The sequence below is a fragment of the Sitophilus oryzae genome, unplaced genomic scaffold (genome assembly GCF_002938485.1).
Source record: "Sitophilus oryzae breed Bouriz unplaced genomic scaffold, Soryzae_2.0 scaffold_1430_pilon_pilon, whole genome shotgun sequence".
Classification (NCBI taxonomy): Eukaryota; Metazoa; Arthropoda; class Insecta; order Coleoptera; family Curculionidae; genus Sitophilus; species Sitophilus oryzae.
Window position 1 is genome coordinate 277751 of NW_022146094.1, and position 27968 is coordinate 305718.

General features: G+C 32.0%; 1 protein-coding gene across 4 annotated transcripts in view; it reads left to right on the forward strand.

The window, feature by feature from the left end:
* LOC115876248 (zinc finger protein chinmo-like) overlaps positions 1-27235 on the forward strand; it is a 111705-nt gene extending 84470 nt beyond the window's left edge. For 3 of the 4 annotated variants that reach the window (XM_030891957.1, XM_030891955.1, XM_030891956.1), the window contains 6 exons: positions 9642-9791; positions 19567-19913; positions 20998-21161; positions 22530-22783; positions 24022-24261; positions 26571-27235. In XM_030891957.1, the coding sequence (XP_030747817.1) occupies positions 9671-9791; positions 19567-19913; positions 20998-21161; positions 22530-22783; positions 24022-24261; positions 26571-26809 (1365 nt within the window). In that variant the 5' untranslated portion in view covers positions 9642-9670 and the 3' untranslated portion in view covers positions 26810-27235. Of the gene's footprint in view, positions 1-8393; positions 8738-9641; positions 9792-19566; positions 19914-20997; positions 21162-22529; positions 22784-24021; positions 24262-26570 lie in introns of those variants that run through there. The other variant, XM_030891954.1, reaches the window with a different exon arrangement.
* The last annotated feature ends 733 nt before the right edge of the window (positions 27236-27968 follow it).

Consider the following 27968-nt stretch of genomic DNA (forward strand, 5'->3'; position numbering starts at 1 on the left):
TCAAATACGATTTGAGCATTTTCTAACTGGCCAGCACAAGACACTAAAAACATTAGACGATCAAATCTATTTTTCCAAGGCCCCTTGATTAAGAATTAGTGTTTTTAACATAGCCATGACACCCTAGATTGAATTTTAAAGTACGATTTTTTATTCAGCGAGATTGTCAAAAGTTGACATATTATATGTCATTTTATTCAAAATGTCATTTTCTATCGAATAAAGTAAAAAATACCGAGGGTGCCATCTAAAAATCAAAAGTTGCAGTCATTTCCGGTGAAACAGGAAGTGGCAAAAAACAATTGAATACATCAATCAATCCTAATTTATGTCATATACCAACATACCAAATCTCGTTGTTTTATCTGAAAAAATAAAAAAGTTATAGGGGTGAGCCACTTTTGAGACGCACCCGGTATAATAATATACTTAGTTATAACAACTTGTTTAAGAAATCAAGACTAAAAAGTATATTTTATATAAATGTACTGTGTAGATTTTTACTTGGTAGAATTGTTTAATTCTAAAAAGCCATATTTAATTTTAAAAATTGAAAATTATATACCGTTATAATGGAATAGAATAATTTATTAAAATGAAATTTTAAAAAAGTCTATTCAACATCAAGGTGCACCAAACCTAAACAAATAAACGAGGCACACGCGTGAACAGCGCAATATAGTAATATTACACCATAAGATCGGAAAAAAACGGCGTCAAAGAAAGCTGGGGATGGCACTTGATGAAAATTTTTGCGAGGTCAATCCCTTAATTTTCTTTATTCTTTTTTAATCTTTCTATAATCAGTGTTAATTTTTGACAAGTTTTATGTCATTTTTAAGTAAATGGCGTCTAGAGATAGAATAATATCGTCGATTGTCATTTCCCAGCCGTCTTTGACACCGTTTTTTTTTCGATCACACGGTATTATATGTAGTATGTTACTGTGAAAGTGCATGCCTCATGTATTTTTTTGCATTTGATGCATTCGGCGATGAATAAACTCTGTGGTGTATCTAATTATTTATAATTTAATTTTATTTTATATTTAAAAGAAACATAAATTAATAAGAAATAAAAAACAATTTATACCTTAAATTATTACTGTATGTATAGAATAGATATTGACCAGTTTTATATATGTATTGATCTAAAAATATTTATTTTGTGTAAATAAATTTATTATCGATGTAATTAGGTTGGTTTTTAATTATTTTTTAACCCTTTTAAATCAGAAAAAAATATTAATCTTTAAAATATTAATAATAAAGGAAGACCCTAGCTGTTTGTTTTATCTATACAGGCTGGCAAGATTTTTTAAAAATTTATACAGTGTGTTTCATAAAATATGATCATTAAGTAATCACGATTCTGCTTAAACTGATTGACGTTTAAAGTTGATTTTTGGCAAACGGATTGACTGTGGAGTGTAGGGGTTCGATAAGGAGGGGTTTCTCGAATCTCAAATTCCAAGAGGGTGAAAACGCCCCTCGAATATTACAATAAACGCGGTTAGTCTTTGGGGAATACTCTTGGACACGCATAATTTATTTTGTTTTTTTACCTATTTTGAAATTTTTTAAAAAATCATACAGGGTATTCCAAAAAGTTGGGTAATTGATTAACCACGATTCTGCTTAAACTGCTTGACGTAAAAAGCTTATTTTTGGCAAACGGATTTTTCGAAAGTAAAATTCCAACGAGATGAAACTACCCCTCAAATATTACCAAGTTATATAATAATATCGCCATATTGTTTTTTCTTATGCTGACATAAATGTGAGAAAATTTTATCCAGTTTGTGTGTTAATAGAAATTCTTGCTTTGCTTTATAATCACCGATGCGAACGAAGTCGCGGGTACACGCTAGTAACTTTTATGTTTAAATTTTTGCGGTAACTTTTATACTCGTATTTTACCTAATAATTGACCGTTCCCATACATATCAGCGACCCTGTATACTACGCCTCTGTTAACAAGGAAACAATTATCTTTATTGGTACCCTCTATACTTAGTTTTTTTTCTAAATTACATCTAATTTTACACTAAAAATTACAGGCTGTAAAGGATGTCAAGTATAAACAGTAAATAAACATTTTGATACAAAAATTTGACGATTCGGTACTCTCTGTGTAATTAGCTTTAACGTACTAATTAATTGGCAGGATTTCGTTTGCTAATTAGTGAAAAACAATAAACAAACATTCCCTTTACTATATAACGAAGTGAGTTTAATTATCTAAATATAATTAACATTTCTTTCAAGAGTTGCTATTCAACAAATAAATGTATTTAATTATTAAGAAACTAGATATTTTAATAAGCTTGCTAGCTATCTTATGGCAAATGCTGAAGCTTTGCAAACCTTCAGTGGCGTAACAACAGACTCACGGGCCTGTGTGCAAAAATTTTACCGTGCCCCCTATTACACCTACATATTTCAATACTTATACTATACTAATCTGAATAATATGCACTCATATTTTAGGTTAGAAATAACATTATCAAATTAATTTTTATATAGTATTATTTATTACTGCAACAGAGAATGTGTAACACAAAACATATAAAATATCAAATAAATAAAAAAAATAAATAAAAACAAAACAAAAAACAACAACAAAACTAACTAAATTAAAATAAACAATGTAAATAGGAACATGAACATGTTAAAATTCTTTTTTCCTTGCTTTAGCATGGGCGAAAGTTGACACAATATTACCAATGTCTATTGTACGGGCAACTTCATTTTCTATTGAAATAATTGCCAAAGCTGATAACCGTTTTTCGTCCATAGTATTTCTTAAATAATTTTTGACAAGCTTTAATTTGGAAAAATATCTTTCAGCCGAGACCACAGAAACAGGTATGGTGAGAAAAATATGACACGCTGTTAAAATCTAGCTGAAACTAGAAGACGATGAAAGGTTTTTAATTAAAATAAATTCGGTGAATTCAAAAATGGGGGCAATTGATTTCATATAAATTATTTCGGAAACATTGCCTGAAGGAGAGTAATTGAGAAGAAATCGTATAGGCAATATTATCGGGGTATTTAAGGTATAGAACCTGACCCATTTCATATAATATATGAAATGGGTCAGGTTCTATAGGAGGATATAATATATCCTGTCCGTTTATCCGTTATCCTAATTTTTAAAATCATACACCATATTATATCCGGTTCTCTCTATCCATTTTAACGACAATTTCCATAAAAAGCAAGCTTTTCTCCAAAAGCTTCATGCTTAAAGAAAATGATGAAGAATAAAAAAATCGTTTATAAGCCTCCAAAGAAAATACGTTTTTAGAGTTATTTGGGAAGCTGATCACGAGTTTTTGGCTGACGTTTAAATAAAATGAAATCGAGTGGTTTGGCATGCGCTGCCAACAGTTACATTTGCATTTTTACGTACTCAAAAAACGTATTACCCTAAAGAGTCTATTAGCTTTGAGTATAGGGTTCAGCAACCTAAAAATAGGTATGGAGCGATCAAAATGATTGAAAAGTGGCATATTAAAACACCTATACAGGGTGAGTCTTTAATAGGTGAGTACAAATATTTTCAGTGCTGGTAGATCACAATAAAAGAAACATATATTTATTTACAGCCACATATACAGGGTTGTTCACCACATACGACACGGAGTATTGTAGCTAAACGATGAGATTTTTACAAATTGTAAGTTTTGGGTTCGATGAAGGACTATTAGAGGTACAATTTAAAAATAATTTTATTATTGCTTAATTACAAAATAGAAGCAATTTAGATTTGGCCAGGACCGGGCGCACCAAAAATTCTATTCGAATTGGTTGTCTTTGTTCTTTAATTTCAACCACATATAGATTCATCTACATTATATTCACTGACATTCTACAACAACGGCGACTGCAGATTCTGTGGGGAAAATGGGGAAACACCTAAACATTTTCTGAACAAGGATACGACGAAGAAAAATAGATTTTTTTTACCACAAAAACTTTAATCGCCCTGTATAGGATATAGAAGGAAAAAACTCTTTTATTGTCGAAGGGCGTTCACCTTTGGCTCAAAATTCAAAGGCGAATCATTGTTGGCAGGTTTGCAATTTTTTTTCTAACCATAGTGTGTGTTAGGTCATCGAAAAAAAATCTATCTCGATCCCAAACTTGTCGGGCAAGTTTGCGTCAAAACAGTGGCATTCGGTCGGTAATAAATATATTCCTGGGCCGAAATGTCGACCAAAAAGCCAGGAAAAGATAGACAAAATATTATACGGGGTGAAAAAAAATAAGTGAAAAAATTCATTAAATAATTCAGAAGGATTTGAAGGATATGTTTGGAAAAGTGTAGTTTGTAGTTTGAAATGTTGAAAAAGTAATAAATTAAAAATTAATAAATATTTTGACTCACTTTCACAAAATTTGTATTAAAATATCCACATTTTTTATAAACACGTGAACTGCTCACACGTCGCGTCACTACGTATTTCTAAGCGGTAGGCTGTGTCTCGCTGACTCATGTGTCACAGCCTTGAATTTTTACTCCCAGTGCGCGTCGTTACCACTTTTCGTCTCGCTAGATCGTGTGTCACGGCCTTGAATTTTTACTCCCAGTGCGCGTCGTTACCACTTTCCGTCTCGTTAGCTCGTGTGTTACGGCATTCAATTTTTACTCCTCGTGCGCGTCATTACCACTTTTCGTCTCGTTAGCTAGTGTGTCACGGCCTTCAATTTTTACTCCCAGTGCGCGTCGTTACCACTTTTCGTCTCGCTAGCTCGTGTGTCACGGCCTTCAATTTTTACTCCCAGTGCGCGTCGTTACCACTTTTCTTCATGTGTCACAGCCTTGAATTTTTACTCCCAGTGCGCGTCGTTACCACTTTTCATCTCGCTAGATCGTGTGTCACGGCCTTGAATTTTTACTCCCAGTGCGCGTCGTTACCACTTTCCGTCTCGTTAGCTCGTGTGTCACGGCATTCAATTTTTACTCCTCGTGCGCGTCATTACCACTTTTCGTCTCGTTAGCTAGTGTGTCACGGCCTTCAATTTTTACTCCCAATGCGCGTCGTTACCACTTTTCGTCTCGCTAGCTCGTGTGTCACGGCCTTCAAATTTTACTCCCAGTGCGCGCCGTTACCACTTTTCGTCTCGCTAGCTCGTGTGTCACGGCCTTCAATTTTTACTCCCAGTGCGCGTCGTTACCACTTTTCGTCTCGCCAGCTGATGTGTCACGGCCTTCAATTTTTACTCCCAGCGCGCGTAAAGGAGTTTCACATCAAAATTTAAATTCGGTGCATGGATCGTAACATTTATTTTTATTTTCAAATGTCATTTGTGATTGTTTTTTGTACTTATTCATTGACACCCTGTATATTCCTGCGACGTCAATCGAATAGCCAGGATAAAAAAATAGAAAAAATGTTATATAATTGGGATACGAGTATCTAGAAAAACATTTGTATTAGTCATGCATGAATAAAAAGATCATTAACACTGATTTTAGTTTGTATTTTTCGTAAAAAATAATTTTAATTTATTTTAATAAGTATTTTTATTACATTTCTTGCAAACTTTTTCTGCATACCCTGTACACATGTAAATTCTAACATCCTTTGTTCCTGCCAAGCAGGATTATACGCAGTAAAAAACGCAATTGAACGTTCCTTCGCTCGTACTGCAATTTGGAGCTTTTAGTTGGAATCTTTCCTATTGTTCTATTATGTCCTGAACCGGCTCCTGCAAAATCTAAAGGGGGCAGAGCCAGTTTTTTTAAAGCAGGCAAGCACGGGGAGCCTGAAGACGCGTATTGTCCCATGTGAATGGTCTGCACAGTGAAAATTCACAGGAATTTAGGGAGTTGAGCGGAGAATAAAAGAGGGACTTAGTAAGAGATTTTCTTGGAGACGTTGGTATTCAACCACGTTGGATTATGGCTATAAGCCTCTAATATACAATTTTTGACGTAAACATACTTTAATGTAACTTGACGCGAATCCAAAAATGTAATTAGGTACTAATTATTAACCTAGCAGTTGGGAATTGGAACTTTTGGGGTTACAACAGCAAAATAAGTCACTAATTCACCACAATACGCTTTACGCTTTTTCATCTGCTAATGATGCTAACATGGTTAGCGAAGACCTTCGTGTGCCTTTATCTAGACTAACTAGGAAGTCCTTAGCAATCAATAAAATATATCATCGACTATTTACGTTCTACTACTGAAAATTGTAACACCCTGTGTATTATTTGTATTCCGGATGTTTGATTTTTGAATCTTATTGTTAATCCCCATAGTTAAAATATTTTTTTAACAAAATTTACTCATATTGCTGTAGTTTCAAAATCAGGATGATATTTTCTTGAGAGATAATTAAATGAAATTCATAGAGAATTAATTATTAATTTCTACTGTCGAAAAATCGAAGGATCGATTATTAATAACAATAAAAAAAGTCTTATTAAATATTGAGTATTAAACCGTTTTGTCGATTGATTTTCTTTCACTATCCTTGGTTTATAATTTATCAAAACGATTTTTTGGTTGAAGCATAAGAAGTGGTATCAATGCAAATAATGACTATAAGAATGATCTTGTCGTTATACAAGGCGAGTCTTAAATAAGTGCAAATATTTATAGGGGTAGTATATTTAGATCCTAGAAAAAAATTTTGCAAAAAAATTTCTTTTGAAGATTTGCAATTTTTTCATTTTTTTATGCCTGTATAGTGTCCAATAGACACATTGGTACATAATATATTAATGCATTAAATAGATAAAAACAGCACGCCTATGATAAAAAAAAACTAATAAAAAGATATTTTTTAGATAACGTAAGTGCTCCAAAATAAACATAGTTTGATGTATGAAAGATAATGTTTTAATTGTCTATTGTTATAGTTTTGGCGAATAGAAATCCAATCAATTGCAGTTACTATTGTCTTTTTTTATTTGTCATAAAATTTAAAAGAAAAATAGATAAAAATATATAGGGTGAACAATTTGAAACGTAGTTCTTTAAGACCTCTTTGAAAAAAATAGCTGCTGGCAGGAAAATGTCAAATATATATCAAGGGCTTGAAAGGGAGAACAACTCACTTCACCCTTTTTAGAACCACCCCATATTTTTCTATTAAAAACCTACCATGTAGGGAAGTTAATCACCGTGGCTCTAAGTATCTATTCTGTCTATCTTTCTTGAGTTATAACTCATCACACAGTCTCAGGGCTTTTTACAAAAGCCAGTCTCTGAGACGGTTTTAGAGAGATTTGTTCTCCACCTCTGATGAGTCGTACCAAAGTTTATGACACGAATGTCGACTCAGCGTACTCAGTGATGAGGTATTCTGGTGTTTCCCAATTTTCCTCACAGAATCTGCATTCGACGTTGTTTCTTCATTGAGGAGATGAATGTAACAGCAGTAGTCTCTGTATGTAACAGCAGTAGTCCTACTACGCAGTACATCATAGGATAAGCTAAAAAATAACGTCAAACTTGCTGTATACTGAAACAAGCGATTTAATTTCGGCGCATATCAAGTGGAAAAGTTGATGCAATCTTAAAAACATCCATCAAATGTAAATACGCTGCATATATATCTAGTTTTTGTGGCTTTGGTAAAAAAATGGATCGGTCTTGCGACATATTTCGGCATACATGAATAGAATTTTAATTTTTTACAATAATCAAATAATAATCTGAATCGGGGACGAATAAAAAATACCCAAACCAAAAAAAAACAAATATTTTCTTGTCTCATAGTGTACAGGGTGTCTTATTTTCGTGTGTTTTATGGGGTTTCTTGTTTATAAGTAGAGATACAAAGATGCGGACATTAAAGGTAAGCGCGCATTTGTTCGCACCGGATGCAACGGACGCATCAGACGAATCACAATATACTTGTTATCATCGCATATTATATTCGGATTTTCTTCCCGCATTTTCATTTTAGTGCAATCCTCGAAGCGGGCTAATACGAAACTTCTGTTTTTCACATTCGCTTCCCAAATTTAAAATGAGTAGTATTTCTATTTTTTTTTTAATTTTTAATTCAAAATCAAACAAAATTTTTTTAACGAATGTTTTTTTCTCAAAATGTAAAGAATAAAAAAGTTTTCCTCTTCTTCTAAGGCACTCGACGACATGCTGTATAAAACAGTTTTTGAATTGAATTTTAAAGCCGTATTACAAAAAAAAGTGGCTCACTCTGTAGATAAAGTAGAATAAAATTTAAAAAAATATATGATATACTTCATAATATCTACAAATTTTAAAAATTACTATTCTTTGTGCATAATCCATTTTTGTCATACCAAAGCTCAATAAAATTCTATCTAATTGATATGACAAACAAATAGGTTTTACCACTTGTAAAATTTATAAATAATACAAATGTAATTTTTCCGTTTATACAAAGTTATTTTGTTTATCACTAGAAACTGCGAAATTTTGTCGGTAATCTGTGGTGACGACACGCAAAATGATGCACAATGCACTTTCGAGATACGCTTTTCTCTATTACTATCAATATTTTTCGTAGTTTAAGCATTATTTGTTGCAAATATCGCAATAATTGTCCGTTTGTATAAATATAATCGATCAGTCTTTTGTTTATTTAGTTCTGAAGCGAGAATTAGACGATTCTAGTCCACTAAAAGTAATTTTGACATTTTTTTGGAAACTAAATTAATTTATTTTTAGTGATTACTTAAACCAAATAACATGCTTTATCCAAAAATTAACAATAACAAGGGTAAGCACATTTTTCTTTCTAGAAATAATTATAAACTTTTTTAAATCTGTTACTAAGACTGTTTCAAATTGCATCCATGCTATACAGGGTCCGGCAAATTCAGAGATATTAATAAATTAATAAAAAATATATCTACATTTTTCAGCCTTTCTTAAGAAAATATTAAAAATACAAGAACTGTCCTGTAATCAAAACTATATTAGGTATTTACTTTAAATGGTGTGTACTTACTTTGCTATAAATATTGTAATTGTAAATCAAACAGGATGTCCTAATTCTACTAAACTTTCTAAAATATGAAATAATTTTTCTTCGTTTTTTTTTTAAACGGAACTCCCTGTATATTATTTTTTCAATAGATGGAGGATTAAAAAATTAACATTTTTTGTATTTAGAGTATTTCAAAATTTTTAACGGTTTCGCAGATATTCGCGGTTTTAAATTTCATATGGCATTTTCCACAGTAAATTTTTATCAAATCCACCCAATCATATTTTTCTCGTATTTTACCGTTGAAAGAGCCATTTGAAATAATACTGCGTGTATTATTGGATTATGTAAAGTGATCTGAAAGGAAGCCAAAAATGGAATAATATACAGGGTGTTCCATGCAAAAAAAATCATCCCGATCCACTCACACTTTTTTGAGCCACCCTATAGAAGTTATAATATTTTGAAAATATTTTCCTGAAATACATCCTCGTACATACTTTAGGTTTGAACTTAAACAAAATTCTCAAGTTTTTTATTCTAGGAGCTACAGATGCCCGACGCACTATTGCCGAACCCTGTATACAGGACGATAAAAAATATCTAGTGGTTTATATCTTTTCTTAATTTTTCTTGTTTTTCTGTTCACAAAAATATAGATGGACAGTTTATTGATTTGTTTTTTTTGTTCCAGCTCATCACATATTTCAATCTGGATTCGAAATGGACTCTCAACACCAACAGTTCTGTCTGAAATGGAATAACTTCGGCACAAATTTGGCAACGTCGTTCAGCAACCTGTTCAAGTCGGAAACTTTGGCAGATGTCACATTGTTTTGTGATGGTAAGTTAATATAGTATATCATTTTAATTTGGTATTTTTATTATCAAAATTCATTTGTGAATGCAATATTCACACATACCTACGCATTTTTATCTGGCGATTGTTTGTAATAAGTACCAAATGTTTGTTGTTTAGAATGTAATCAGTTATCACCAAATATGCGTATGTTTCTTGATAGAGAGTACCTAATAGTTGCGGTTGTTTTTATTATTATTTAACGTATTGATTAGAATTTTCAAGTACTATGTATTACATCAACCGCAGGAATATATTTTCTATGTACTTATTTCCGGAGATACTAAAAAATAGTACTGTTCGAAACACTTAAATTTTGGTACAGTAGCAAACACTTATCTTATGCAGTATTTATAGTTACTCAAAAACATTTAATGCTTCTAGAGAACGTTTAGTTACTGAACGTTTAATTACTACATTTCAACTTTGTTTCTAGTTCTTACTGTTTCTCCGAAATTTCGAAAAAATAAATTTATTTATTTATTTGCGCATACCGTTTCTTAACATCCATGACTGATTAGGTTCTTTAAATAATGAGTAAATGAATATTTTTTATGATTTAATTGCAAATGTATAGTTTTCAGAGACGGTATGTAATATAACCAGGATTGAATTGGCTTAAAAAAATTGGGTGAATAATGGAGAAGTTGAAAATTTTCCGAAATTATCATTTTTTTTCAAATATCTAATAAAAGGACTTTTTGATAGGCAATCAATATTACAGTAATGCGAAATACTATGTGAACGATACTATAAAACAAATGACTCAGTGCACTACAGGAGCGGCATCGGCATAAGCCAGTATTTATCACCACAGAATATAAGATTTATAACACTAAATCCAAGAAAAAATAGTTTACTATTTGTCAACGAGTTAAGACTATAAGATGCTTGGCAGTAAATACTGAATGATAATTTAAAACAAATACTCAGTGTATATTAGAGAAAGTTGCTTGGTCATATCATGGTCACAAATACTTCCGATGTATCTAACAAGATTTTGGTTGCAATTAGTTCAACTTAAACCTTCAATAACTCTCAACTAAGTCGATTAAATGAAAATTCATATCAGACCTTTTTTGAAGACCGTTCAATTTCCTGCAAGAGTATGTATTGATTTTGACAAAACGCTGATTTGATAGAACGCAATAAAATTATAAATAAAAAGAATTTGTTTCCCCATGTTATTTTAATGGGAAATAGAAAATCACGAAATCATCTTAATATTCATATTCAATGCGGGTTTTCATTGCTTTCTGTCCTTTGGTGGGCTTGTAACCCTTGTACGTAGGCTAACGTAACATTGCTAAGCCGACCCAATGTTTTTAGAGCACACACACAATCCCACACTAGTCTGTAAAACTGAACTCTTCTTATTGTAGAACCCTCGTAACAATATGGGCCCAAAAAATAAACCTCTTTTGCTATCATGCTTCTATGTAACTTATTCGTATACATTAAAAACTGAAAAAGAATGCAATCAATACGCGCTGACACGTGTGTTATACATTCCACGGTCGAATTGATAGATTCGCGGCAGAAGGTACATGAAAATTATCATATTTTCTGGTTTTTCTGTTGCTGCAATCCTCTACGCACGATTCCAACCGGTTCCGAGGCGATTTCTATGATAATTCTCATTCGAAATAACCCGAAAACTCAAATAAATTACGTTTGGGTTTTAATTAGTTCCATTATTAATGTGTTTTACGTAGGCCCGTGGGCCATTCTCAAGTTCCGCTTTCTAATAGTTCGGCATTTCGTAAGAACAAGCCCGCGAATGCATTTCGACGAAATGCGTCAATAAAAATGACGTCCTCTATTTGTATAATGGAAAAGATTATAGCATTATTATAAACAGAAATAAAATTTAAAAAAAGTGCGAGTCGGACTCGCCCACCGAGAGTTCCGTACTAATATATAGGTACATATTAAGGACGATTCTCAGTATGAGAAGATTTTTTCCAACCCTCCTTAGTACGGGTCTGCATCCTGCTCTCTCCCAATCTCGATTTTCATTGAGGGTACCAGGTGGATGACACTTCTTATGGGAGAACTGGCAATGGTTGAAAACTTGACTACAAGCGATTTTCTAGGAATCTTCCTTACCGATAAATTATTGACAAGAGTGACAGATAAAGCCTTGACGTTCTTTCAGTATTCCAGTTCATCTCTTTTTCTTTCTAAAGTGTACGTTGAAAGGAGACAAAAACAATTTTTGGTGACCCATAATTTGTTATTCGAACACCATGGTATAAAGAAAACAAGGTATGATCGATAGCGGTTCCAATCTCGTTAAGTTTGCGCATACCACCTGTGACGTCATACGCCATCCACAAAAATATCCATATTGTGCAATTGCCACTAATTAAAAAAGACATAAAATAGGGAAGAATTAGGACATAACCCCAAAAGTTATGTCAAACATAGTCAAATCATCGAGCTTGACATTTGAAAAATTATTTTCACATTTATTGTGTCATCTGTTTGACAATTTAAAATTGGCGCGCGGAACTTGCCGACCAATGGTGCCGTTTATCACCTGTGACGTAGTGACCAACCTGCGCAATATCATACCTTGTATTCTTTGTATCATGTTCGAACACCACTTTTCTCCTTGTCGGGTCGTTGACGTTGACTTGTCGCCATTTTATATCTTTTGTTTACACGCTACATTTTGCTTTGCAAATTTAATACATAAATTAGGCAAATATAGGTTTTTAATAAAACTCCTCGAACTAACGTGTAGGTAAGTGTTGATATTTTTTTTTCATCTTAACATGCTCATTGTCGTTCTCCTGATTTTAGGTGACAGAAAAGGATCATCAAATCAAATTGAATTTTATATTTTCCTTCCTATTTATCCTTCCTAAATATCAACGAGATGAGCCCTCGGAAGAAAGGGACCATAGTACAAAACAGAAAGGTGATCTTTTTTCTTTCCACTTTGGATATTGAAATTATTATATACTGTAGTTGTGTTCGGCATTATGCTCTGAGAAATATAAATAAACAAAGAACAACAGATATATATAGAACAACAAATATAAAGCATAGAAAAGAGAGGCAATACCTGTATGTACCCTCTCTGATATTTGTGAAAGTTACAGCAAAGTATTGTTGTAAATGTCATCTTTTTGATCGACCTGAAAACTTCGAGCAAAAAGATGACACTTTCAACAATACCCTGACAGATATCAGAGACGATACAGGTTTTTCCTCTCTTTTCCCCTGGAATACTTTTAATTTATTATTCTTTGTTTATCTAGATTTCTCAGGGCACTATGAACGAACTCAGCTTGTATGTTTGAAATAATCGTCCAGTTGGCTTAAAATGATGACCGAAGACATTTCCCATATAATTTTACTTTCAAAATTATGATATATCTTTTATTTCTAAGCCATCTATGACGCCATTTTTTTTCAGTTTTGTTATAATTAATTTTGTCTCTTGATCTACTTGTAACATTATTCTCTTAATTTTATTAATTTATTGTGGTGAAATTAATTTCTGTTGTATATTTGATATTGATATTAAACATATTTTTAAAAAATGGTGTATTTTTTGTGTTTTTGTGTATGTCATAATTAAAAATAAATGAAGAAATAAATTCTTTTGTTTTTTTAAACTTCCCGCCATGCGTGACAATTTAGCCCGTAGTTCCTACAAGCGAAATTGGGGGCGCTAGTAGCAGTAGACTTGTCAACAGTGTCAAATTTAAACGTCAATTTCACTTTCCAATATTTAGCAAGGCGCTCGCACTTCTTCTTGTGTATGTGTTTTGTGGAGGGTACAGTCTTTGTTGCATCACACACGTATACATAATTACGTTGCACACACACTCAGAGCTCGTACTACTTTTTCGATTGGGTCTCCGATCTGTGGGCACTGAAAATAAACACGGGATGCATACACACACTCGCACAGCCAAGACGGTTTACGACATACCGTGTGTGATTGTAAAGTGGGCCAGTGGGTCAAGTGCACGCTGCACAGGAACTGAACGACGAGATTTGTCGTTGGAGCTAGCAAACATTGAGAAAGAGAGAGTTAAAAATAAAGAGTTAGGTTTACAGGTTTGTTAACTGAATTATCGGTGAATATAGAAAATTTGGTTTTGTGTGATTCTTCCTTTAAATAAAAATACTTAGAAAGAAGTACAATACAGGGTTGTTCACCACATACGACACGGAGTATTGTGGCTAAACGATGAGATTTTTACAAATTGTAAGTTTGGGGTTCGTTGAAGGACTATTAGAGCTACAATTTAAAAATATTTTTACAAGATACATAGTGTCCCAAATAAATAAAAAATATTAAAGTTTTATTTTTTTAAATGGAACACCCTGTATATTATTACATTTTTAGTTTCTACGATTAAAATAAAGGTAAATTTGATTGAGGTTTATTATACTTAAACCTTACCGTTTTTGAAATATTTTCAATTTTGTGAAATTGCAGTAAAAATTTTAAAGCTTCATTTCTCCAAGGGTATCAATGTTTTTAATACTAAATATTTAATGAAGTTTATTTATTGATCAGTTATTATGTTGCAATAATAAAAATAATACTACCTTATACAGAGTGTCTAAAAATTTATTTTAAATAATTATTAGCTTCAAACGGCAATAACTTCTTTAATTTAAATGGAATGCCCTGTATATTTTAGGAGAATCAGATGCACAATTAAATTGTCTATCAAATTGTATTATACCATTTTTTACCTATCCCTTCAAGTTTTCGTATAAAATGCATTTTCTTATAATTTAGACCTCATTTATCAATATATCAATGGAATATTGACATTTTAGATTGTTTTTAAAGCAACAAATGTACAAAATGTACAGACTAGTAATATTATCGTTTTTAGCAAAACGATAATATTACTAGCCCATTTGTATGCAAAAAGAAAACTATTTAAATCTTTATAAAAGAGTATACCATTAATTAAATATAACACCATTATTTGCGCCCATATACTAATTAATTACATACTTAATTGTGTTCGTTATTAAATTATTATAAATAAATGTGGATTTGAGTCAGAAATCAATATAATAATAAGTTATCAAATTAAAGTCTCTGTTGTTATAAATAAGCATTTATTAAAAAATGAAATATCATTTTTAAGGTGTTACTTTTTATCACACTGTCTAATGCCCATACAAAATTCAGTTTTTTAGTATTTGGAGCAATTATTATTAATCAACGCAGTCAGTTAATGTAGTTTGAATACTGGAATCATATTAATTGATCCTCTTTAACAAATATTTAAACAGTTTTTTTTTATTTTTTAATGAAATAAACGAATTATATCGACAATATTAGTATCTGTACTCTTTAAAAATTTGGGACATCTTTAAAAATAATCTAAAATGTCAATAGTCCATGGGTATATTGATAAATAAGTTCTAAATTACAAGAAAATGCATTTTCTACGGAAACTTAAAGAGATAGGTAAAAAATGGTATAATGTAATTTGATAGACAATTAAATTGTGCATCTGATTCTCGTAAAATATACAGGGTGTTCCATTTAAATTAAACAAGTTATTGCCGTTTGAAGCTAATAATTATTTAAAATAAATTTTTAGACACTCTGTATAAGGTAATATTATTTTTTTATTGCAACACAATAACTGATCAGTAAATAAACTTCAGTAAATATTTAGTATTAAAAAACTTTGATACCCCTTGGAGAAATGAAGCCTTAAAATTTTTACTGCAATTTCACAAAATTGAAAATATTTCAAAAACGGTAAGGTTTAAGTATAATAAACCTTAATCAAATTTACCTTTATTTTAATCGTAGAAACTAAAAATGTAATAATATACAGGGTGTTCCGTTTAAAAAAATACAACTTTGATATTTTTTACTTATTGGGACACTCTGTATCTTGTAAAAATATTTTTAAATTGTACCTCTAATAGTCCTTCATCGAACCCAAAACTTACAATTTGTAAAAATCTCATCGTTTAGCTACAATACTCCGTGTCGTATGTGGTGAACAACCCTGTATAATACCATACGATCGATAAAAAAATGGAGTCATAGAAGGCTAAGGAATGACAATCGCTGATAGTTTTGGCGTGGTCAAGCTCTAGACCTTATTTACTTTGCCCGTACTCTTCTCTATTTTTAAATTGCGCTTCCCAAGTAGCATTTTTTGACACATTTAATAATAATGGTAATGTTTCTAATAATCGTGTCAATTTTCTATAATTAGTGTCAATTTTTGATTTATGTCAATTTTTACTAAATAACGTCTTTGACGCCGTTTTTTTTTCGATCATACAATATTATGATGCATTAGAGACTAAATTGACGTCATAAGACATTTGTCATATTAATTTGATATATGAGCCATTCACTGCATAATTCGATTAACTCCAATTTTTGGAAAACCTTAAATTTAAGTGTCAAACCACTTGGTATATTCATAACTTTTTATATTTATAACATTTTTTTAAACTTCAGAGGTTACCATTTCTCTAATTGTTTGGAAAAAATCTTATAAATCTAAAAATGATGATTATTAAAAGTACAAATTTACATTTATGAAATCTCTAGGAGTAGAATTTTTAAAGTTGAATAAACCAAAATCAAGAAGATTATATAAAAATGTGGATTTTTTCACATCCGAATGCATTTATTCTAACTGTATTTTGTCAAAAATGCTTCTAACGCTTTCCAGGTCATAAAAATGGCCCCGATTGCAACATAACGAGCGTTGCAACAACCGACAATCTAATCGTCGTGGTTTGTAGAGATCGCGGTGCGTACTTTCATTTTATCAAAAGCAAATCCTATCTACGAGGGTCAACAAATAAGTTGTTGTCTTAGAATAAAACGATTTTATTAATTCTTATTATTCCAGATCATTTTTAGGGTTCCGTACCCAAAGGGCAAAAACGGGAACCCTATTACTAAGACTTCGCTGTCCGTCTGTCACAAAGGTCTATCTTATGAACCGTTATAGCTAGACAGTTGAAATTTTTACAGATAATGTATCTATGTTACCGCTATAAGAACAAATACTAAAAACAGAATTAAATAGATATTTATAAATAAAAAAGTACTTTCACTAAACATTATCTTTTAAGTAAGAATTTTACATAGAATCTTTCAAGTCCTCGGTGGCCGCGTGATTAAAGCGTTAGGACTTTACGCTGCTATGACGTTGGAGCCGTAGTAAGGCAGGTTCGAATCCTAGTCAAGGCCACTTTTTTTAATCGTTTTTTTTTAATTTTTACATATCTAGTAAAAATTGAAAAAATAGAACTCATCTACCATATCCTCCAAAATAGTCAAAAGCTTAATTCCCTACGGATAGGACATCAGAGTGAGTAGTACCAAAACATCAATTCTGCTAATTGGATTTCTACAAGCGTTCGTATTCGCCACTTCAACCAAAAAAAACAACCAACCATTACTTGTTGATCTTCCTTTGAAAACTGCGACGTACCGGTATTTTGGCATTGCACTGGATTATTTTCGTGCACGAAAAAACGAATGAAATTACACCAACCGGCAGTACCGTTAGATGAATCGTCGCTTGGATGCATAATACCTCGCAGCGAACTTTTGTTCTTTGTTTTCTTTTTCGGATGGACACGGTTGGTCAAACTCTCGTTAGATTTGACGAAAAGTTCACGTGTTTCTTTTCAAAACGAGGAAATTAGACAGTTCTAAGGTCGTATACAGGGTATTTATGGTGCGATGTGGCATTCCTAGAATCAGAATCGATAGTTATTGAGTTATTTTCATGTTTGTCTTAAAAATTATGCCGCAAAAATCTTATATTTCGACACTCTCAGGGGAGTCAAAATTTTTAGGATATTTTCCGGTGACCTAGAACTATGAAATTTGGCAAGTAATACCTGTGGTAATACCGTCTTATACTACAAGTATAGGGAAAAATCTGAAAACTATACTGCATTTGTAATTAAATCAAAAAAAAGATAGTCTTTATATGAAACTGTCGGTGGGCAAATCCTATTCGCACTTGTCCGTTTTTTTTATAATTGTGTTGTCTATTTTGTTTTGTTTTTTTCTTTATTTTATTTTGATTTTTCTATATAGAACCTGCTGAAATATTATATTGTGAGTCTTGTTGTGGAATGTAATAACTGTTTATATTCTGGTATTTGTAAATAAATAAATAGAGATTGATCTGAAATAATTAAATCTAACTATACAGGGTGGTCCGAACTGCATTCCGGAAACTTCGGCAGCATATTCTGCAGATAAGAATAAGTAAAAAAGTTTGTAAATAGATGTCTTAAAATGCTTAGTTTCGGAGATACAGGGTGCACAGAAATTTCATTTTTATTTCGATTTTTTTTTTCAAATAATTTTTGAAGTAACTTCAATATTTGGATGAAAATTGGTGTCTAGGAGTTTTTTAACATGAGAAATTTGATTTTGATGTCATTATGACTCCTATTTGTAGGGGGCGCCACCTACATGTGTTTTAACTGCTTTGAAAAACAATAACTTTTTGTCCGTAGTAAGTCTCTTAGTAAAAATCGCTACAAGCAACCGTTCTCAAGATATTTAGAATGGAATTAGTCAATACATGTCATTATGGACAATAAACACGTTGAGGTTGAGTAGTTATAATAAATTTTATTACATTATATTATTTTATTACTTTTTTTGACTAAATTTTTAATTTTAAAAATAGCGATTTTTACCAAGAGACCTTTTTTACGTGAAAAACATCGTAAATGTATATTTTTTTACTCGGTAGTTTTATACAGGTTCGGATAAAGAGTTATTACTAACTAACCCGTTAAAAAATATGTAGGTGGCGCCCTCTACAAGTAGTTAGGTTAGGTTAAATTTTTCATGTCAAAAAACTCCCAAACACCAGTCTTCATCAATAACTTATTTAGAAAAAATCGAAATAAAAATGAATACTTCTACACCCTGTATCTCCAAAACTATATAAGCATTTTAGGACATACATTTATAGGAACCGTTTTTACTTATTTTTATCTGCAGAATACGCTGCCGAACTTTCTGGAAAAAAGTTCGGACCACCCTGTGTAACATGTTTTATTTCAAATTGAAATATGCAACGAGTATACCCCGACCGAAATACTGCTGCGTTTCATTCAAACTTCATTTACATTTTGCCGTGTAGCGTGCAATGGAATGGAAGGAAAAAAGACATCGACTTCAATTACATTGTTTGGAATAATTTCTTTTTCGGTAATTTCTCGGCTATTTAACTTCCAGTTTGGTTATTTTAGTCGACCGAGGCGGGGAATAGATAGCTTAGTTTAGCTAGAAATCATTTAATGGAATTGCTTTAGCGGAAAATTAATTTTATTAATTCACCTTACAGTGCAAGTCGTCTTTTTTTAAATTGGATAACTGTAAAATCGAACGAAAAACTTTGATATCAAGGAAAACAGGAAATGCTTGTTAAAATAAATTTTATTGTTACCTGTATAATAGGAATTGTAACTTATGAATGTGTGACTTATGGAATGGATATGGAATGGAAACGGAAGGTATAGTGAGAATCAACCTTAAAGCGTTATGGCGTGTAAAAGATATAAATAGAAAGACATATTTTTTTCTAAATAATCAATCAAAAAGGATTATATCAGCTGCTTATAATAGTGTATACAATGTTTAATTCTCTGTTCAGTATTAAATCAAAAGTCTCAACAATCATACTATAATATTCAAAAGATAATGCCAAGATGTTGACTCATTGACTTATGAACCTTCTTTTTTGCCTTTCAGGGGTGACCTTCAAAGCTCACAAACTAATCCTGGCAGCTTGCAGCAAACACCTGGCAGACCTGTTCGAGACCGCGCCCCTCCATCAGAACCTCCTGGTCATCCTGGACGGCACTTCGGCCGCCAACATGGCCGCCCTGCTCGAGTTCATGTACAAGGGCGAGGTGCACGTCTCCCAGGACGCCTTGTCCAGTTTCCTGCAAGCTGGGGAGTGCCTGCAGGTCAAGGGATTGAGCGTGGAACACGAGAAGGTGGCTGTGGCTTTAAGTCACCAGTCGCAGCAAAGGCAGGATATCGCCCATAGCCCTCCTATGCGTGGTCTGGACTCGCCTACGAGAAAACGTTTTAAGGTAAGGACACGTTTTTTTGATGGTGAGGGAAAGAATCTTGCTTAAGACACTCAAAGTTGTGTAGTAACGGATTACTACCGGCTAAAAATCCCTTCTACGCCATGCGGCATTGTTTTTCCTCTTTTCTTTTATGTTCAGAAGTGGGATAGAAAAAATTAATTTGTGAATTTAATAACAATATTGATGGTTATCTTGCCACAGATTATTGTAGTAAATTTACCATCCGTTCTTAAGTTTTACAATTCATTTTTTCTGGCACGTATGTAAATATGTTATAATATATCTTATATTAACCAATATTTTTTATGAATGAATGTAAAAAATGTGTATCTCATAGTAAATTTACTTATTCATTGTAAATTTATCTTTTAAAATCATCAACTTCTTGTAATATTACTATAAAGTAAGAACAAATTAAAACATTTTATTATAGTGAATTTACAATTACTTTTGTAAATTCACAAAGCATTAGTAAATATTAATAAATTTAATAAAACACGTGTTTATATTTATAATATTTATTATAAAGGTCAATAAAAAGTCACAAAACAGAAACATTGCCATCTCTTCTTATCTAGAAGAACCTTACTGGAATTCTGAGCCTATATAACCAAAATAGGAACAAAATTGCCATTAGATACAAAATAAAAAAAACATGCAAGAATAAGGTGTCTAATCAAAAAAGTCAACTTACCAAGTTGGAAACTATGAATGTATAGAGTCCTCTACTCCGGATCTCTATTAAATTTGTCTTCCGAAACACAGTTTGAAAAAATAAATATTATTTGAGATATGTTGATACACAAAACTCATTGCGAAAATAATATCGTTTTGTAATAATCATTTAATATTAATAAACTGTTTTGCAAAATTACATCTTTTTATGAAACTATGTACAAATATCTTATTTTTACAAGTTTCTTATTAAAAATACTATAATATATCAATTTTCTTTTCAGTGTAGGGTTTAAAAATTTATAAAAACTTATCCAACTCTTGGGAAATAAATAAATAAATTTGGATATTAATAATTGCGACTAATTGAACTTTAGAATTTATTAAATATTGTTGTTTTTTCTCGTAGATATTGAAAGAAGAAGCTGAAAACAACCAACCGACAAACCAACAACAGCAATCTAGCCCATCGCCAAGCTATTCACCGAAAATGTCTCCTTACATGCATCACCACTACAGGCCCTACGACAGATTGTCCTCTACAAATTCACAATACGAAATGAAACATCCAAGGTACACTTTTTAATACCCATTAAAAATTTTACAATACTATGAACTTCTTTTAAAAACAATTTATACAAAAAAAAAACACAAATTCGATTACTTTCTGATTTTTTTACATATATATATTTATTCACGCCCTGTATATTAATATTTAATTATTAATTAAGCACAGTTCCTAGAAATTTTATAATGGTATACATCAAAAAATACTCTCAAAACAGAAATAAATAATGTGGATTACTAAATACATACCTATGTATACAATTTTTTATTTTGCAACCCAAAAAATGGCAGAAATAACAATCTACTTTTGAATTTATATGTCAAAGAACAACTGTCGCTGGCGTATATTTTCTTGTTGTCTCATTGGATAAATATAAACAGAAATTATATGCTAGCTTTTCAAATTTGTCCACCCTGTATATATTTCTGCCTTCTTTTTAATCATCGGTGAATTTAGAGAGCATTTGAAATTTGACAGGACAATAGCGGTACTTACTGTTTCTAAATAGCTTGATGCCATATCTTATCGGGAAACAAGATTGGAATATAAAATATAGTTAATTATTTTTATTAGTTTTCGAGCCAATTTATAGTATAGACAGATAGGTACGCTAAATTTAAGTATGTGAACCTTGATTTAAGTTAGGCGAAGTATTATAAGATATATTTTTGGAGAGGATCTTCTAAAAATAATAGACGAAGGGTTAGAAAATAATCTAATAATATATTTATTTTGATTTGAATAGTACTTAAAACTACAATATGATCGAAAAAAAAACGGCGTCAGCGATGGCTATGAAATGAAGATCGCTGTCATTTTATCATCTCTAGCTCATTCAACCATTTCCAATTATGATATAGGCAAATTATGAGTAATGGCAGTATGTATGTATACATACTGCCATTACTCATAATTTGCCTACATATGATTTCTCTTAATAAAATAATGCTTTTTATTTTATTATGAATAAATTTATATTATCTACAAGGAAGTCTAAATATTATCGACATACTTGACAAATACATCGTAAACTCAATTACTTACTTTACTCTGATTGATGTGTTTATGTTATCAAAACAATAAAATTTTCGAGATGTCATTGTTTCTCATGCACGATGCGAACAGATGATAATGCACGAGATCTTAATAATATAATGACACGTAATGAGGCGGGATTAGCATTTCAAGGAAGTGTTGTTGCACAATTTATGAACCTATTTTGCCAGATTAAATCGAGAATTTTGATAGATCTTTAATAATTTTGATAGATTTTGTCACATTTTGTCAAATTATTAATTTTAATTTTTATATTAATATTATATTATATATTATAATAATCAAGTTTATATTAATTTGTTATCTTTTTTTTGCAGGTCTCCCAACGACCTGGTGCAGGAAAACCGAGCCTCTGTCCTGCGGGACGGAAGCAAACGAACAGGTTCCCCCACGCCTCTCTCGCTGGCCTACCGACCGACGTCCAGCTCGTCCTGTCCAGCGCCCCCTGCCCACAACGAAGCCGACGCCCCACCACCTGATCAGCGGTACGAAGCCACGGATAGGGCTACGGCCCTTATATGCCCGGAAACGACCAATGCTGACCGATGCCAGGACCCAGGATGCCCAGAAGGTACATTTTCTTGTTAGAAGAATAATTTGATTGTAAATTGTATTCTATCTAGTTTGATCTATTCTGTCCTCCTTTCTTGATCATCCGTTGTCCGACGATACGATGATACGATATTAATTTTATTGGTTAAATTGAAAGACTTCGGTTGAGTAGAAAATTACGCAGTTTTTAAATTTATAGCATTTTCATGCCTCCGTTTATCGGATATACGATTTGCTTGTGATTGTTGTCATTTTATATTTTTATTCCCATAACGAGTTTGTCGTTTTACTTATAGTCTAAGAGATAGTAACGTTTTCAAGAGAGAATTTTAAGGAAGCTGCTCTCCTGAACAGGGTGCGGACGGTCTGGCTGCCGGTAGACGTTGCGTTCACTACTGCGCATCATATCTGTATTCAACATCTGTTCCACTACTGCGCATTACAATTACGCCATGTATTTCAGGAACTAAAGAGGTTAGGAAAAACATATGTGTAGCATATTTAGTTTCATAAAAAATAGCAAAGTAATGTGAAAATTGCATCATTGTATCTCTACTCATAAATGAGAAATCGCATAAAACACACGAAAAGAGGATACCCTGTACAGATGTTATGCGCAGTAGTGAACCGCAGTAGTCTACCACTTTGGTCAGGAGAGCATAGAAGAGCATAGCAAGAGATATATTAAAGAGCAGCTTTCTTAAAATTCTCGTTTTCCCGACGGTGCTAGCTCTTGTACTATTCTACTTTTATTAAGGTTAGATTAAATCACAAACATCTCCCTTTAAAACTTCATATGTCATGATTAGGAATCAAAGTAAATAAAGCGCCTCTAGTAGTTTGTTCGCCCTGTTAGTCTTTTACTCCCGTTTATGGCTATTAAAGAAAAAGTTCTAACGGGGGATGTTTTGCGAATTAATTTGTCAAAAAAGTGTCAAAACGTCCGTTATCATACGGTCTTTCTCCGTTGACGGGCCGAAGTGGAAAATTTACGGTTGAAAAGTGGCGCGAAAACGCTATGACCAATCAGAGCACCGTCGGACCATCATCGTATCAACGGATAACGGACGCTGGTGTCTCTCCATTTTCCCTACAGAATCTGCCTTCGCCGTTGTTTCTTAGCTTCAAATCTATAATTTAGCTACACATTTCTTAAAAATCATCAAAATTAACCCACTAGAACAAAATAATATATTGAATTTTAAAATAAATGATAATTTTAAAGACGTATTTTATTCCTGACATTTTTTCTTCCAGATTTGCGAATAAAAATGGAACAAGACGAACCTCCCTCAAGCACGGCGGGCCCAGGAAGCCACCCGCCTGTACCTAGTCCCATGCACCATACCGGGAGCTCACCAAACGGTACCATAGCCCCCTCGGTCAATAAGTTCGAGTACGACCGGGACAAGACGGACCTAATCCCTACCACGCTGTGGAACTCGGTCACGGGCAAGCTCAGCCATCACAAGCAGCCCACGGTCAACACGCCAGACGGTCAGTATTACTGTCAGCACTATTGTGCGTGTGTGTTTTCTTTATTTTTACTATGAATGTGTTTTTGATGGAGATTCTCTACTATGTAAGCAAAGAGACCTATTGTAAACACAAATTCCTCAGTAACAAATCCTTTTATTAGTATTTTAATAAAGCACGCTTTTAGATGTTTCAAAAAACTTTTAATAAGAGTAACTTTAACTCTACATATATGTTTCGGCTTGTTAGGCCTTTTTCAAGAGTTTATTAAGAACTAATCGTCTAACTACACTGTAACTATATATATATTTACTATGGGGGTGGGTTCAGAGAGTTTACAATAGGGGTAATAAAAAATGTGTTTAGAAATCCTTGTTGGTCATTAACATTATTTTCGTTTTTAACAGATTTTAGTATTTCTAACTGTTCAATGTAATTTAAGCGTCTACCTTTTGTTTCTCTGTGTAGTAACTTAATTGAGTTTTCATTAATTTTGTGATTATTTACTATACAATGAGTTGCAAGACCAGAACTATGCTGGAGATTATTAATAGACTTTACATGTTCTTTAATCCTTATATCTAAATTTCTACCTGTTTGGCCTATGTACACGGCATCACAATCATTGCAATCCACCCTATATACACCCGACTTATTTTTGACATTAGTTTTGTCTTTATTATTTAATAAAATTTGACCTAAATTTCTTTTATTTACGTTAACATTATTAAATTCAATTAACCCGAGAATACAATTTACTATTGAAAAAGGTATTAATACCATCAATTTTCTTGATGTTACAATTATAAAACAGTCTAATAGATTACAATTTGATATTTACAGAAAACCCACTACCACAGACACTGTAATACATAGTCAATCACACCAATCCTGGCAAATCAAAATGTCACCCTTTCATAGTTTAATTCATAGATTAGTAATGTTTCCACTGAGCCCAGAGAATTTTAAAAAAGAGTTAAATATTATTAAACAGATCGCCATCAACAATGGATATAAGTGTTCCCTTATTGATAATATGCTAAAGAAAAAACAAAACAAAATATTAATGAAAAATTTTTAATCCGCTAATTCTAAAGACAATAACAATTATCAACCTTTAAACTACATTCCTAATTTAACTAACAAAATATCAAATAATCTCAATAAAATAGGATGTAAAACTATTAACGTAAATAAAAGAAATTTAGGTCAAATTTTATTAAATAATAAAGACAAAACTAATGTCAAAAATAAGTCGGGTGTATATAGGGTGGATTGCAATACTGTGATGCCGTGTACATAGGCCAAACAGGTAGAAATTTAGATATAAGGATTAAAGAACATGTAAAGTATATTAATAATCTCCAGCATAGTTCTGGTCTTGCAACTCATTGTATAGTAAATAATCACAAAATTAATGAAAACTCAATTAAGTTACTACACAGAGAAACAAAAGGTAGACGTTTAAATTACATTGAACAGTTAGAAATACTAAAATCTGTTAAAAACGAAAATAATGTAACGACCAACAAGGATTTCTAAACACATTTTTTATTACCCCTATTGTAAACTCTCTGAACCCACCCCATAGTAAATATATATATAGTTACAGTGTAGTTAGACGATTAGTTCTTAAAAAACTCTTGAAAAAGGCCTAACAAGCCGAAACATATATGTAGAGTTAAAGTTACTCTTATTAAAAGTTTTTTGAAACATCTAAAAGCGTGCTTTATTAAAATACTAATATTTCAACGATGTTTCACAAGGAACCAACCACAGCTTCAGTACAAATCCTTTTATTATTATCAGCTGAACATTATACTGTGACAGAGAAATTGCAACATCCAATAAATGTAAATATGATTTATTTCTTGAGCTTCTTACGTTGAGTGGTTTGAGCAGGATCGTGATTAATCAGTATGTCAGTCACTGAAGGCAAGGATTTTATATATTAGTATAGATATACAGACCGGACCACTGTAGTAGTAACATAGGCAGAACCGGACGAATTAGCGTATACCCGTCCGCCGGTTAAAAATCAAGCGAAAAAATGCAATAAAATAAAAATAGGTAGATATGTGATAAGAAAGTTTCAGAATTTGTATTTATTCGTGTTGTAATAGCCAAAACGAATACATAGAGTCTCGCGACAACTCGTGTAAAATTTATTTTTTAAGTAAAATAATGGATGTTTACGAAGTTCGTGAGAAAATTCAAATTATTAAATTATTAATTCACATAGTGCGTAAACTTTTTTTTTTAATATTTGCCCTTTGTAATTAACATTAACATCGCTTTGGTACTAATCTATTGATTTTTCTCTTGTTCAGGAAAGAAACTGAAGTGCCCTTTTTGCGAAAGACTCTACGGCTACGAGACAAACCTACGCGCCCACATACGGCAAAGACACCAAGGCATCAGAGTACCCTGTCCCTTCTGTTCGCGTACCTTCACCAGGAACAACACGGTGAGGAGGCATATAGCGCGCGAGCACAAGACGGAACTCAGCCTCAAGGCGTTCCAGAACCAGCAGCAGCAAGTGCAGCAGCAACAAGTACTCAATCCCTAAGTACGCTGGTGGTACTAGGGATAAATAAGTACCTGCCGGCAGTTATGATGTAAATATTATATATGCTTTAAAGAGTGGGTGGGTACTATTAAGGTACGGGAGTTTAGGAATGTGTTAAATTCTATTTTGTTGATTGTTTGTTCTATTTTTTTTTTTCATTTATTTTCGTTGTTTTTTGTCAATTTGATTTTCAAAATTATTTTTTATTGATTTCTCTAAAAATTTGTTTAGTTTGATCCAAATCAAGAGTCAAAGTACAGTCCAAGTAACTAACACATTTTTTTTTAAAAACGTACATTTTTTTCTCAATTATTTTCAGTAACGACAATTAATAATTTGAATTTAATTAGGGCATTATCACTATTGTGTCTGTAAAGCATTACATGTCAGGACAAAAAACATTTTTAGAATAAAAATCTAGTGATAATAACGATAATAATAATCATCTAGATAATAACGTATTGCAGTAGAGTAATGTCAAATAACATAATATTAGGAACATCCTAAAAAGTAACAGCGGCCGTCTAGATTTTTTCCTAAAAAAATTACAACAGCCCACTAGATTCTTTATCAGAAAATGTTTTTTGTCCTGACATGTAATGCTTTACATTTTATTTTTTAATTTCAAATCGGTGAGTTTTATCAAAAAAATACAAGAGATAAAAAAGTTTCTAAACAAACTAGGCTATCCAAATTAATTTTTTTGCATGTGTTTGATAAGATTTTTCTTTAAATTTCGTTAACAAGAATGATAGGGGTAGTTTATTTCAACCCCTTCCACTCGTTTTAAAAAAGTGAAAAAATTACCAGAAAGTGTGTTTTCATAACAGTAATATTTCCATAAAATTTTATTAGGCTATCTCTTTTCGTTTTCAAGATAAAAAATAAAAACATTATTTTTCCGCCATCTTTGTACCGCGATATCTCCCTAATGGTTGACTTTTGACCCAACGTTTATGAAGCAAACTACCCTTTATTTTGAACAAGGAATCACCCTCTGAAGTTTTTCGCATTTGTTTTGAAACACCCTGTATAATAAATTCAAGATTTTTTTAAAAATTATATTTACATATAGTTACTTGTACTGGACTTAAAAATCAGATTTTACTATAATTCAAAAACATGTTTTGATTATTTTTCAAGATTTTATTAATTTGTT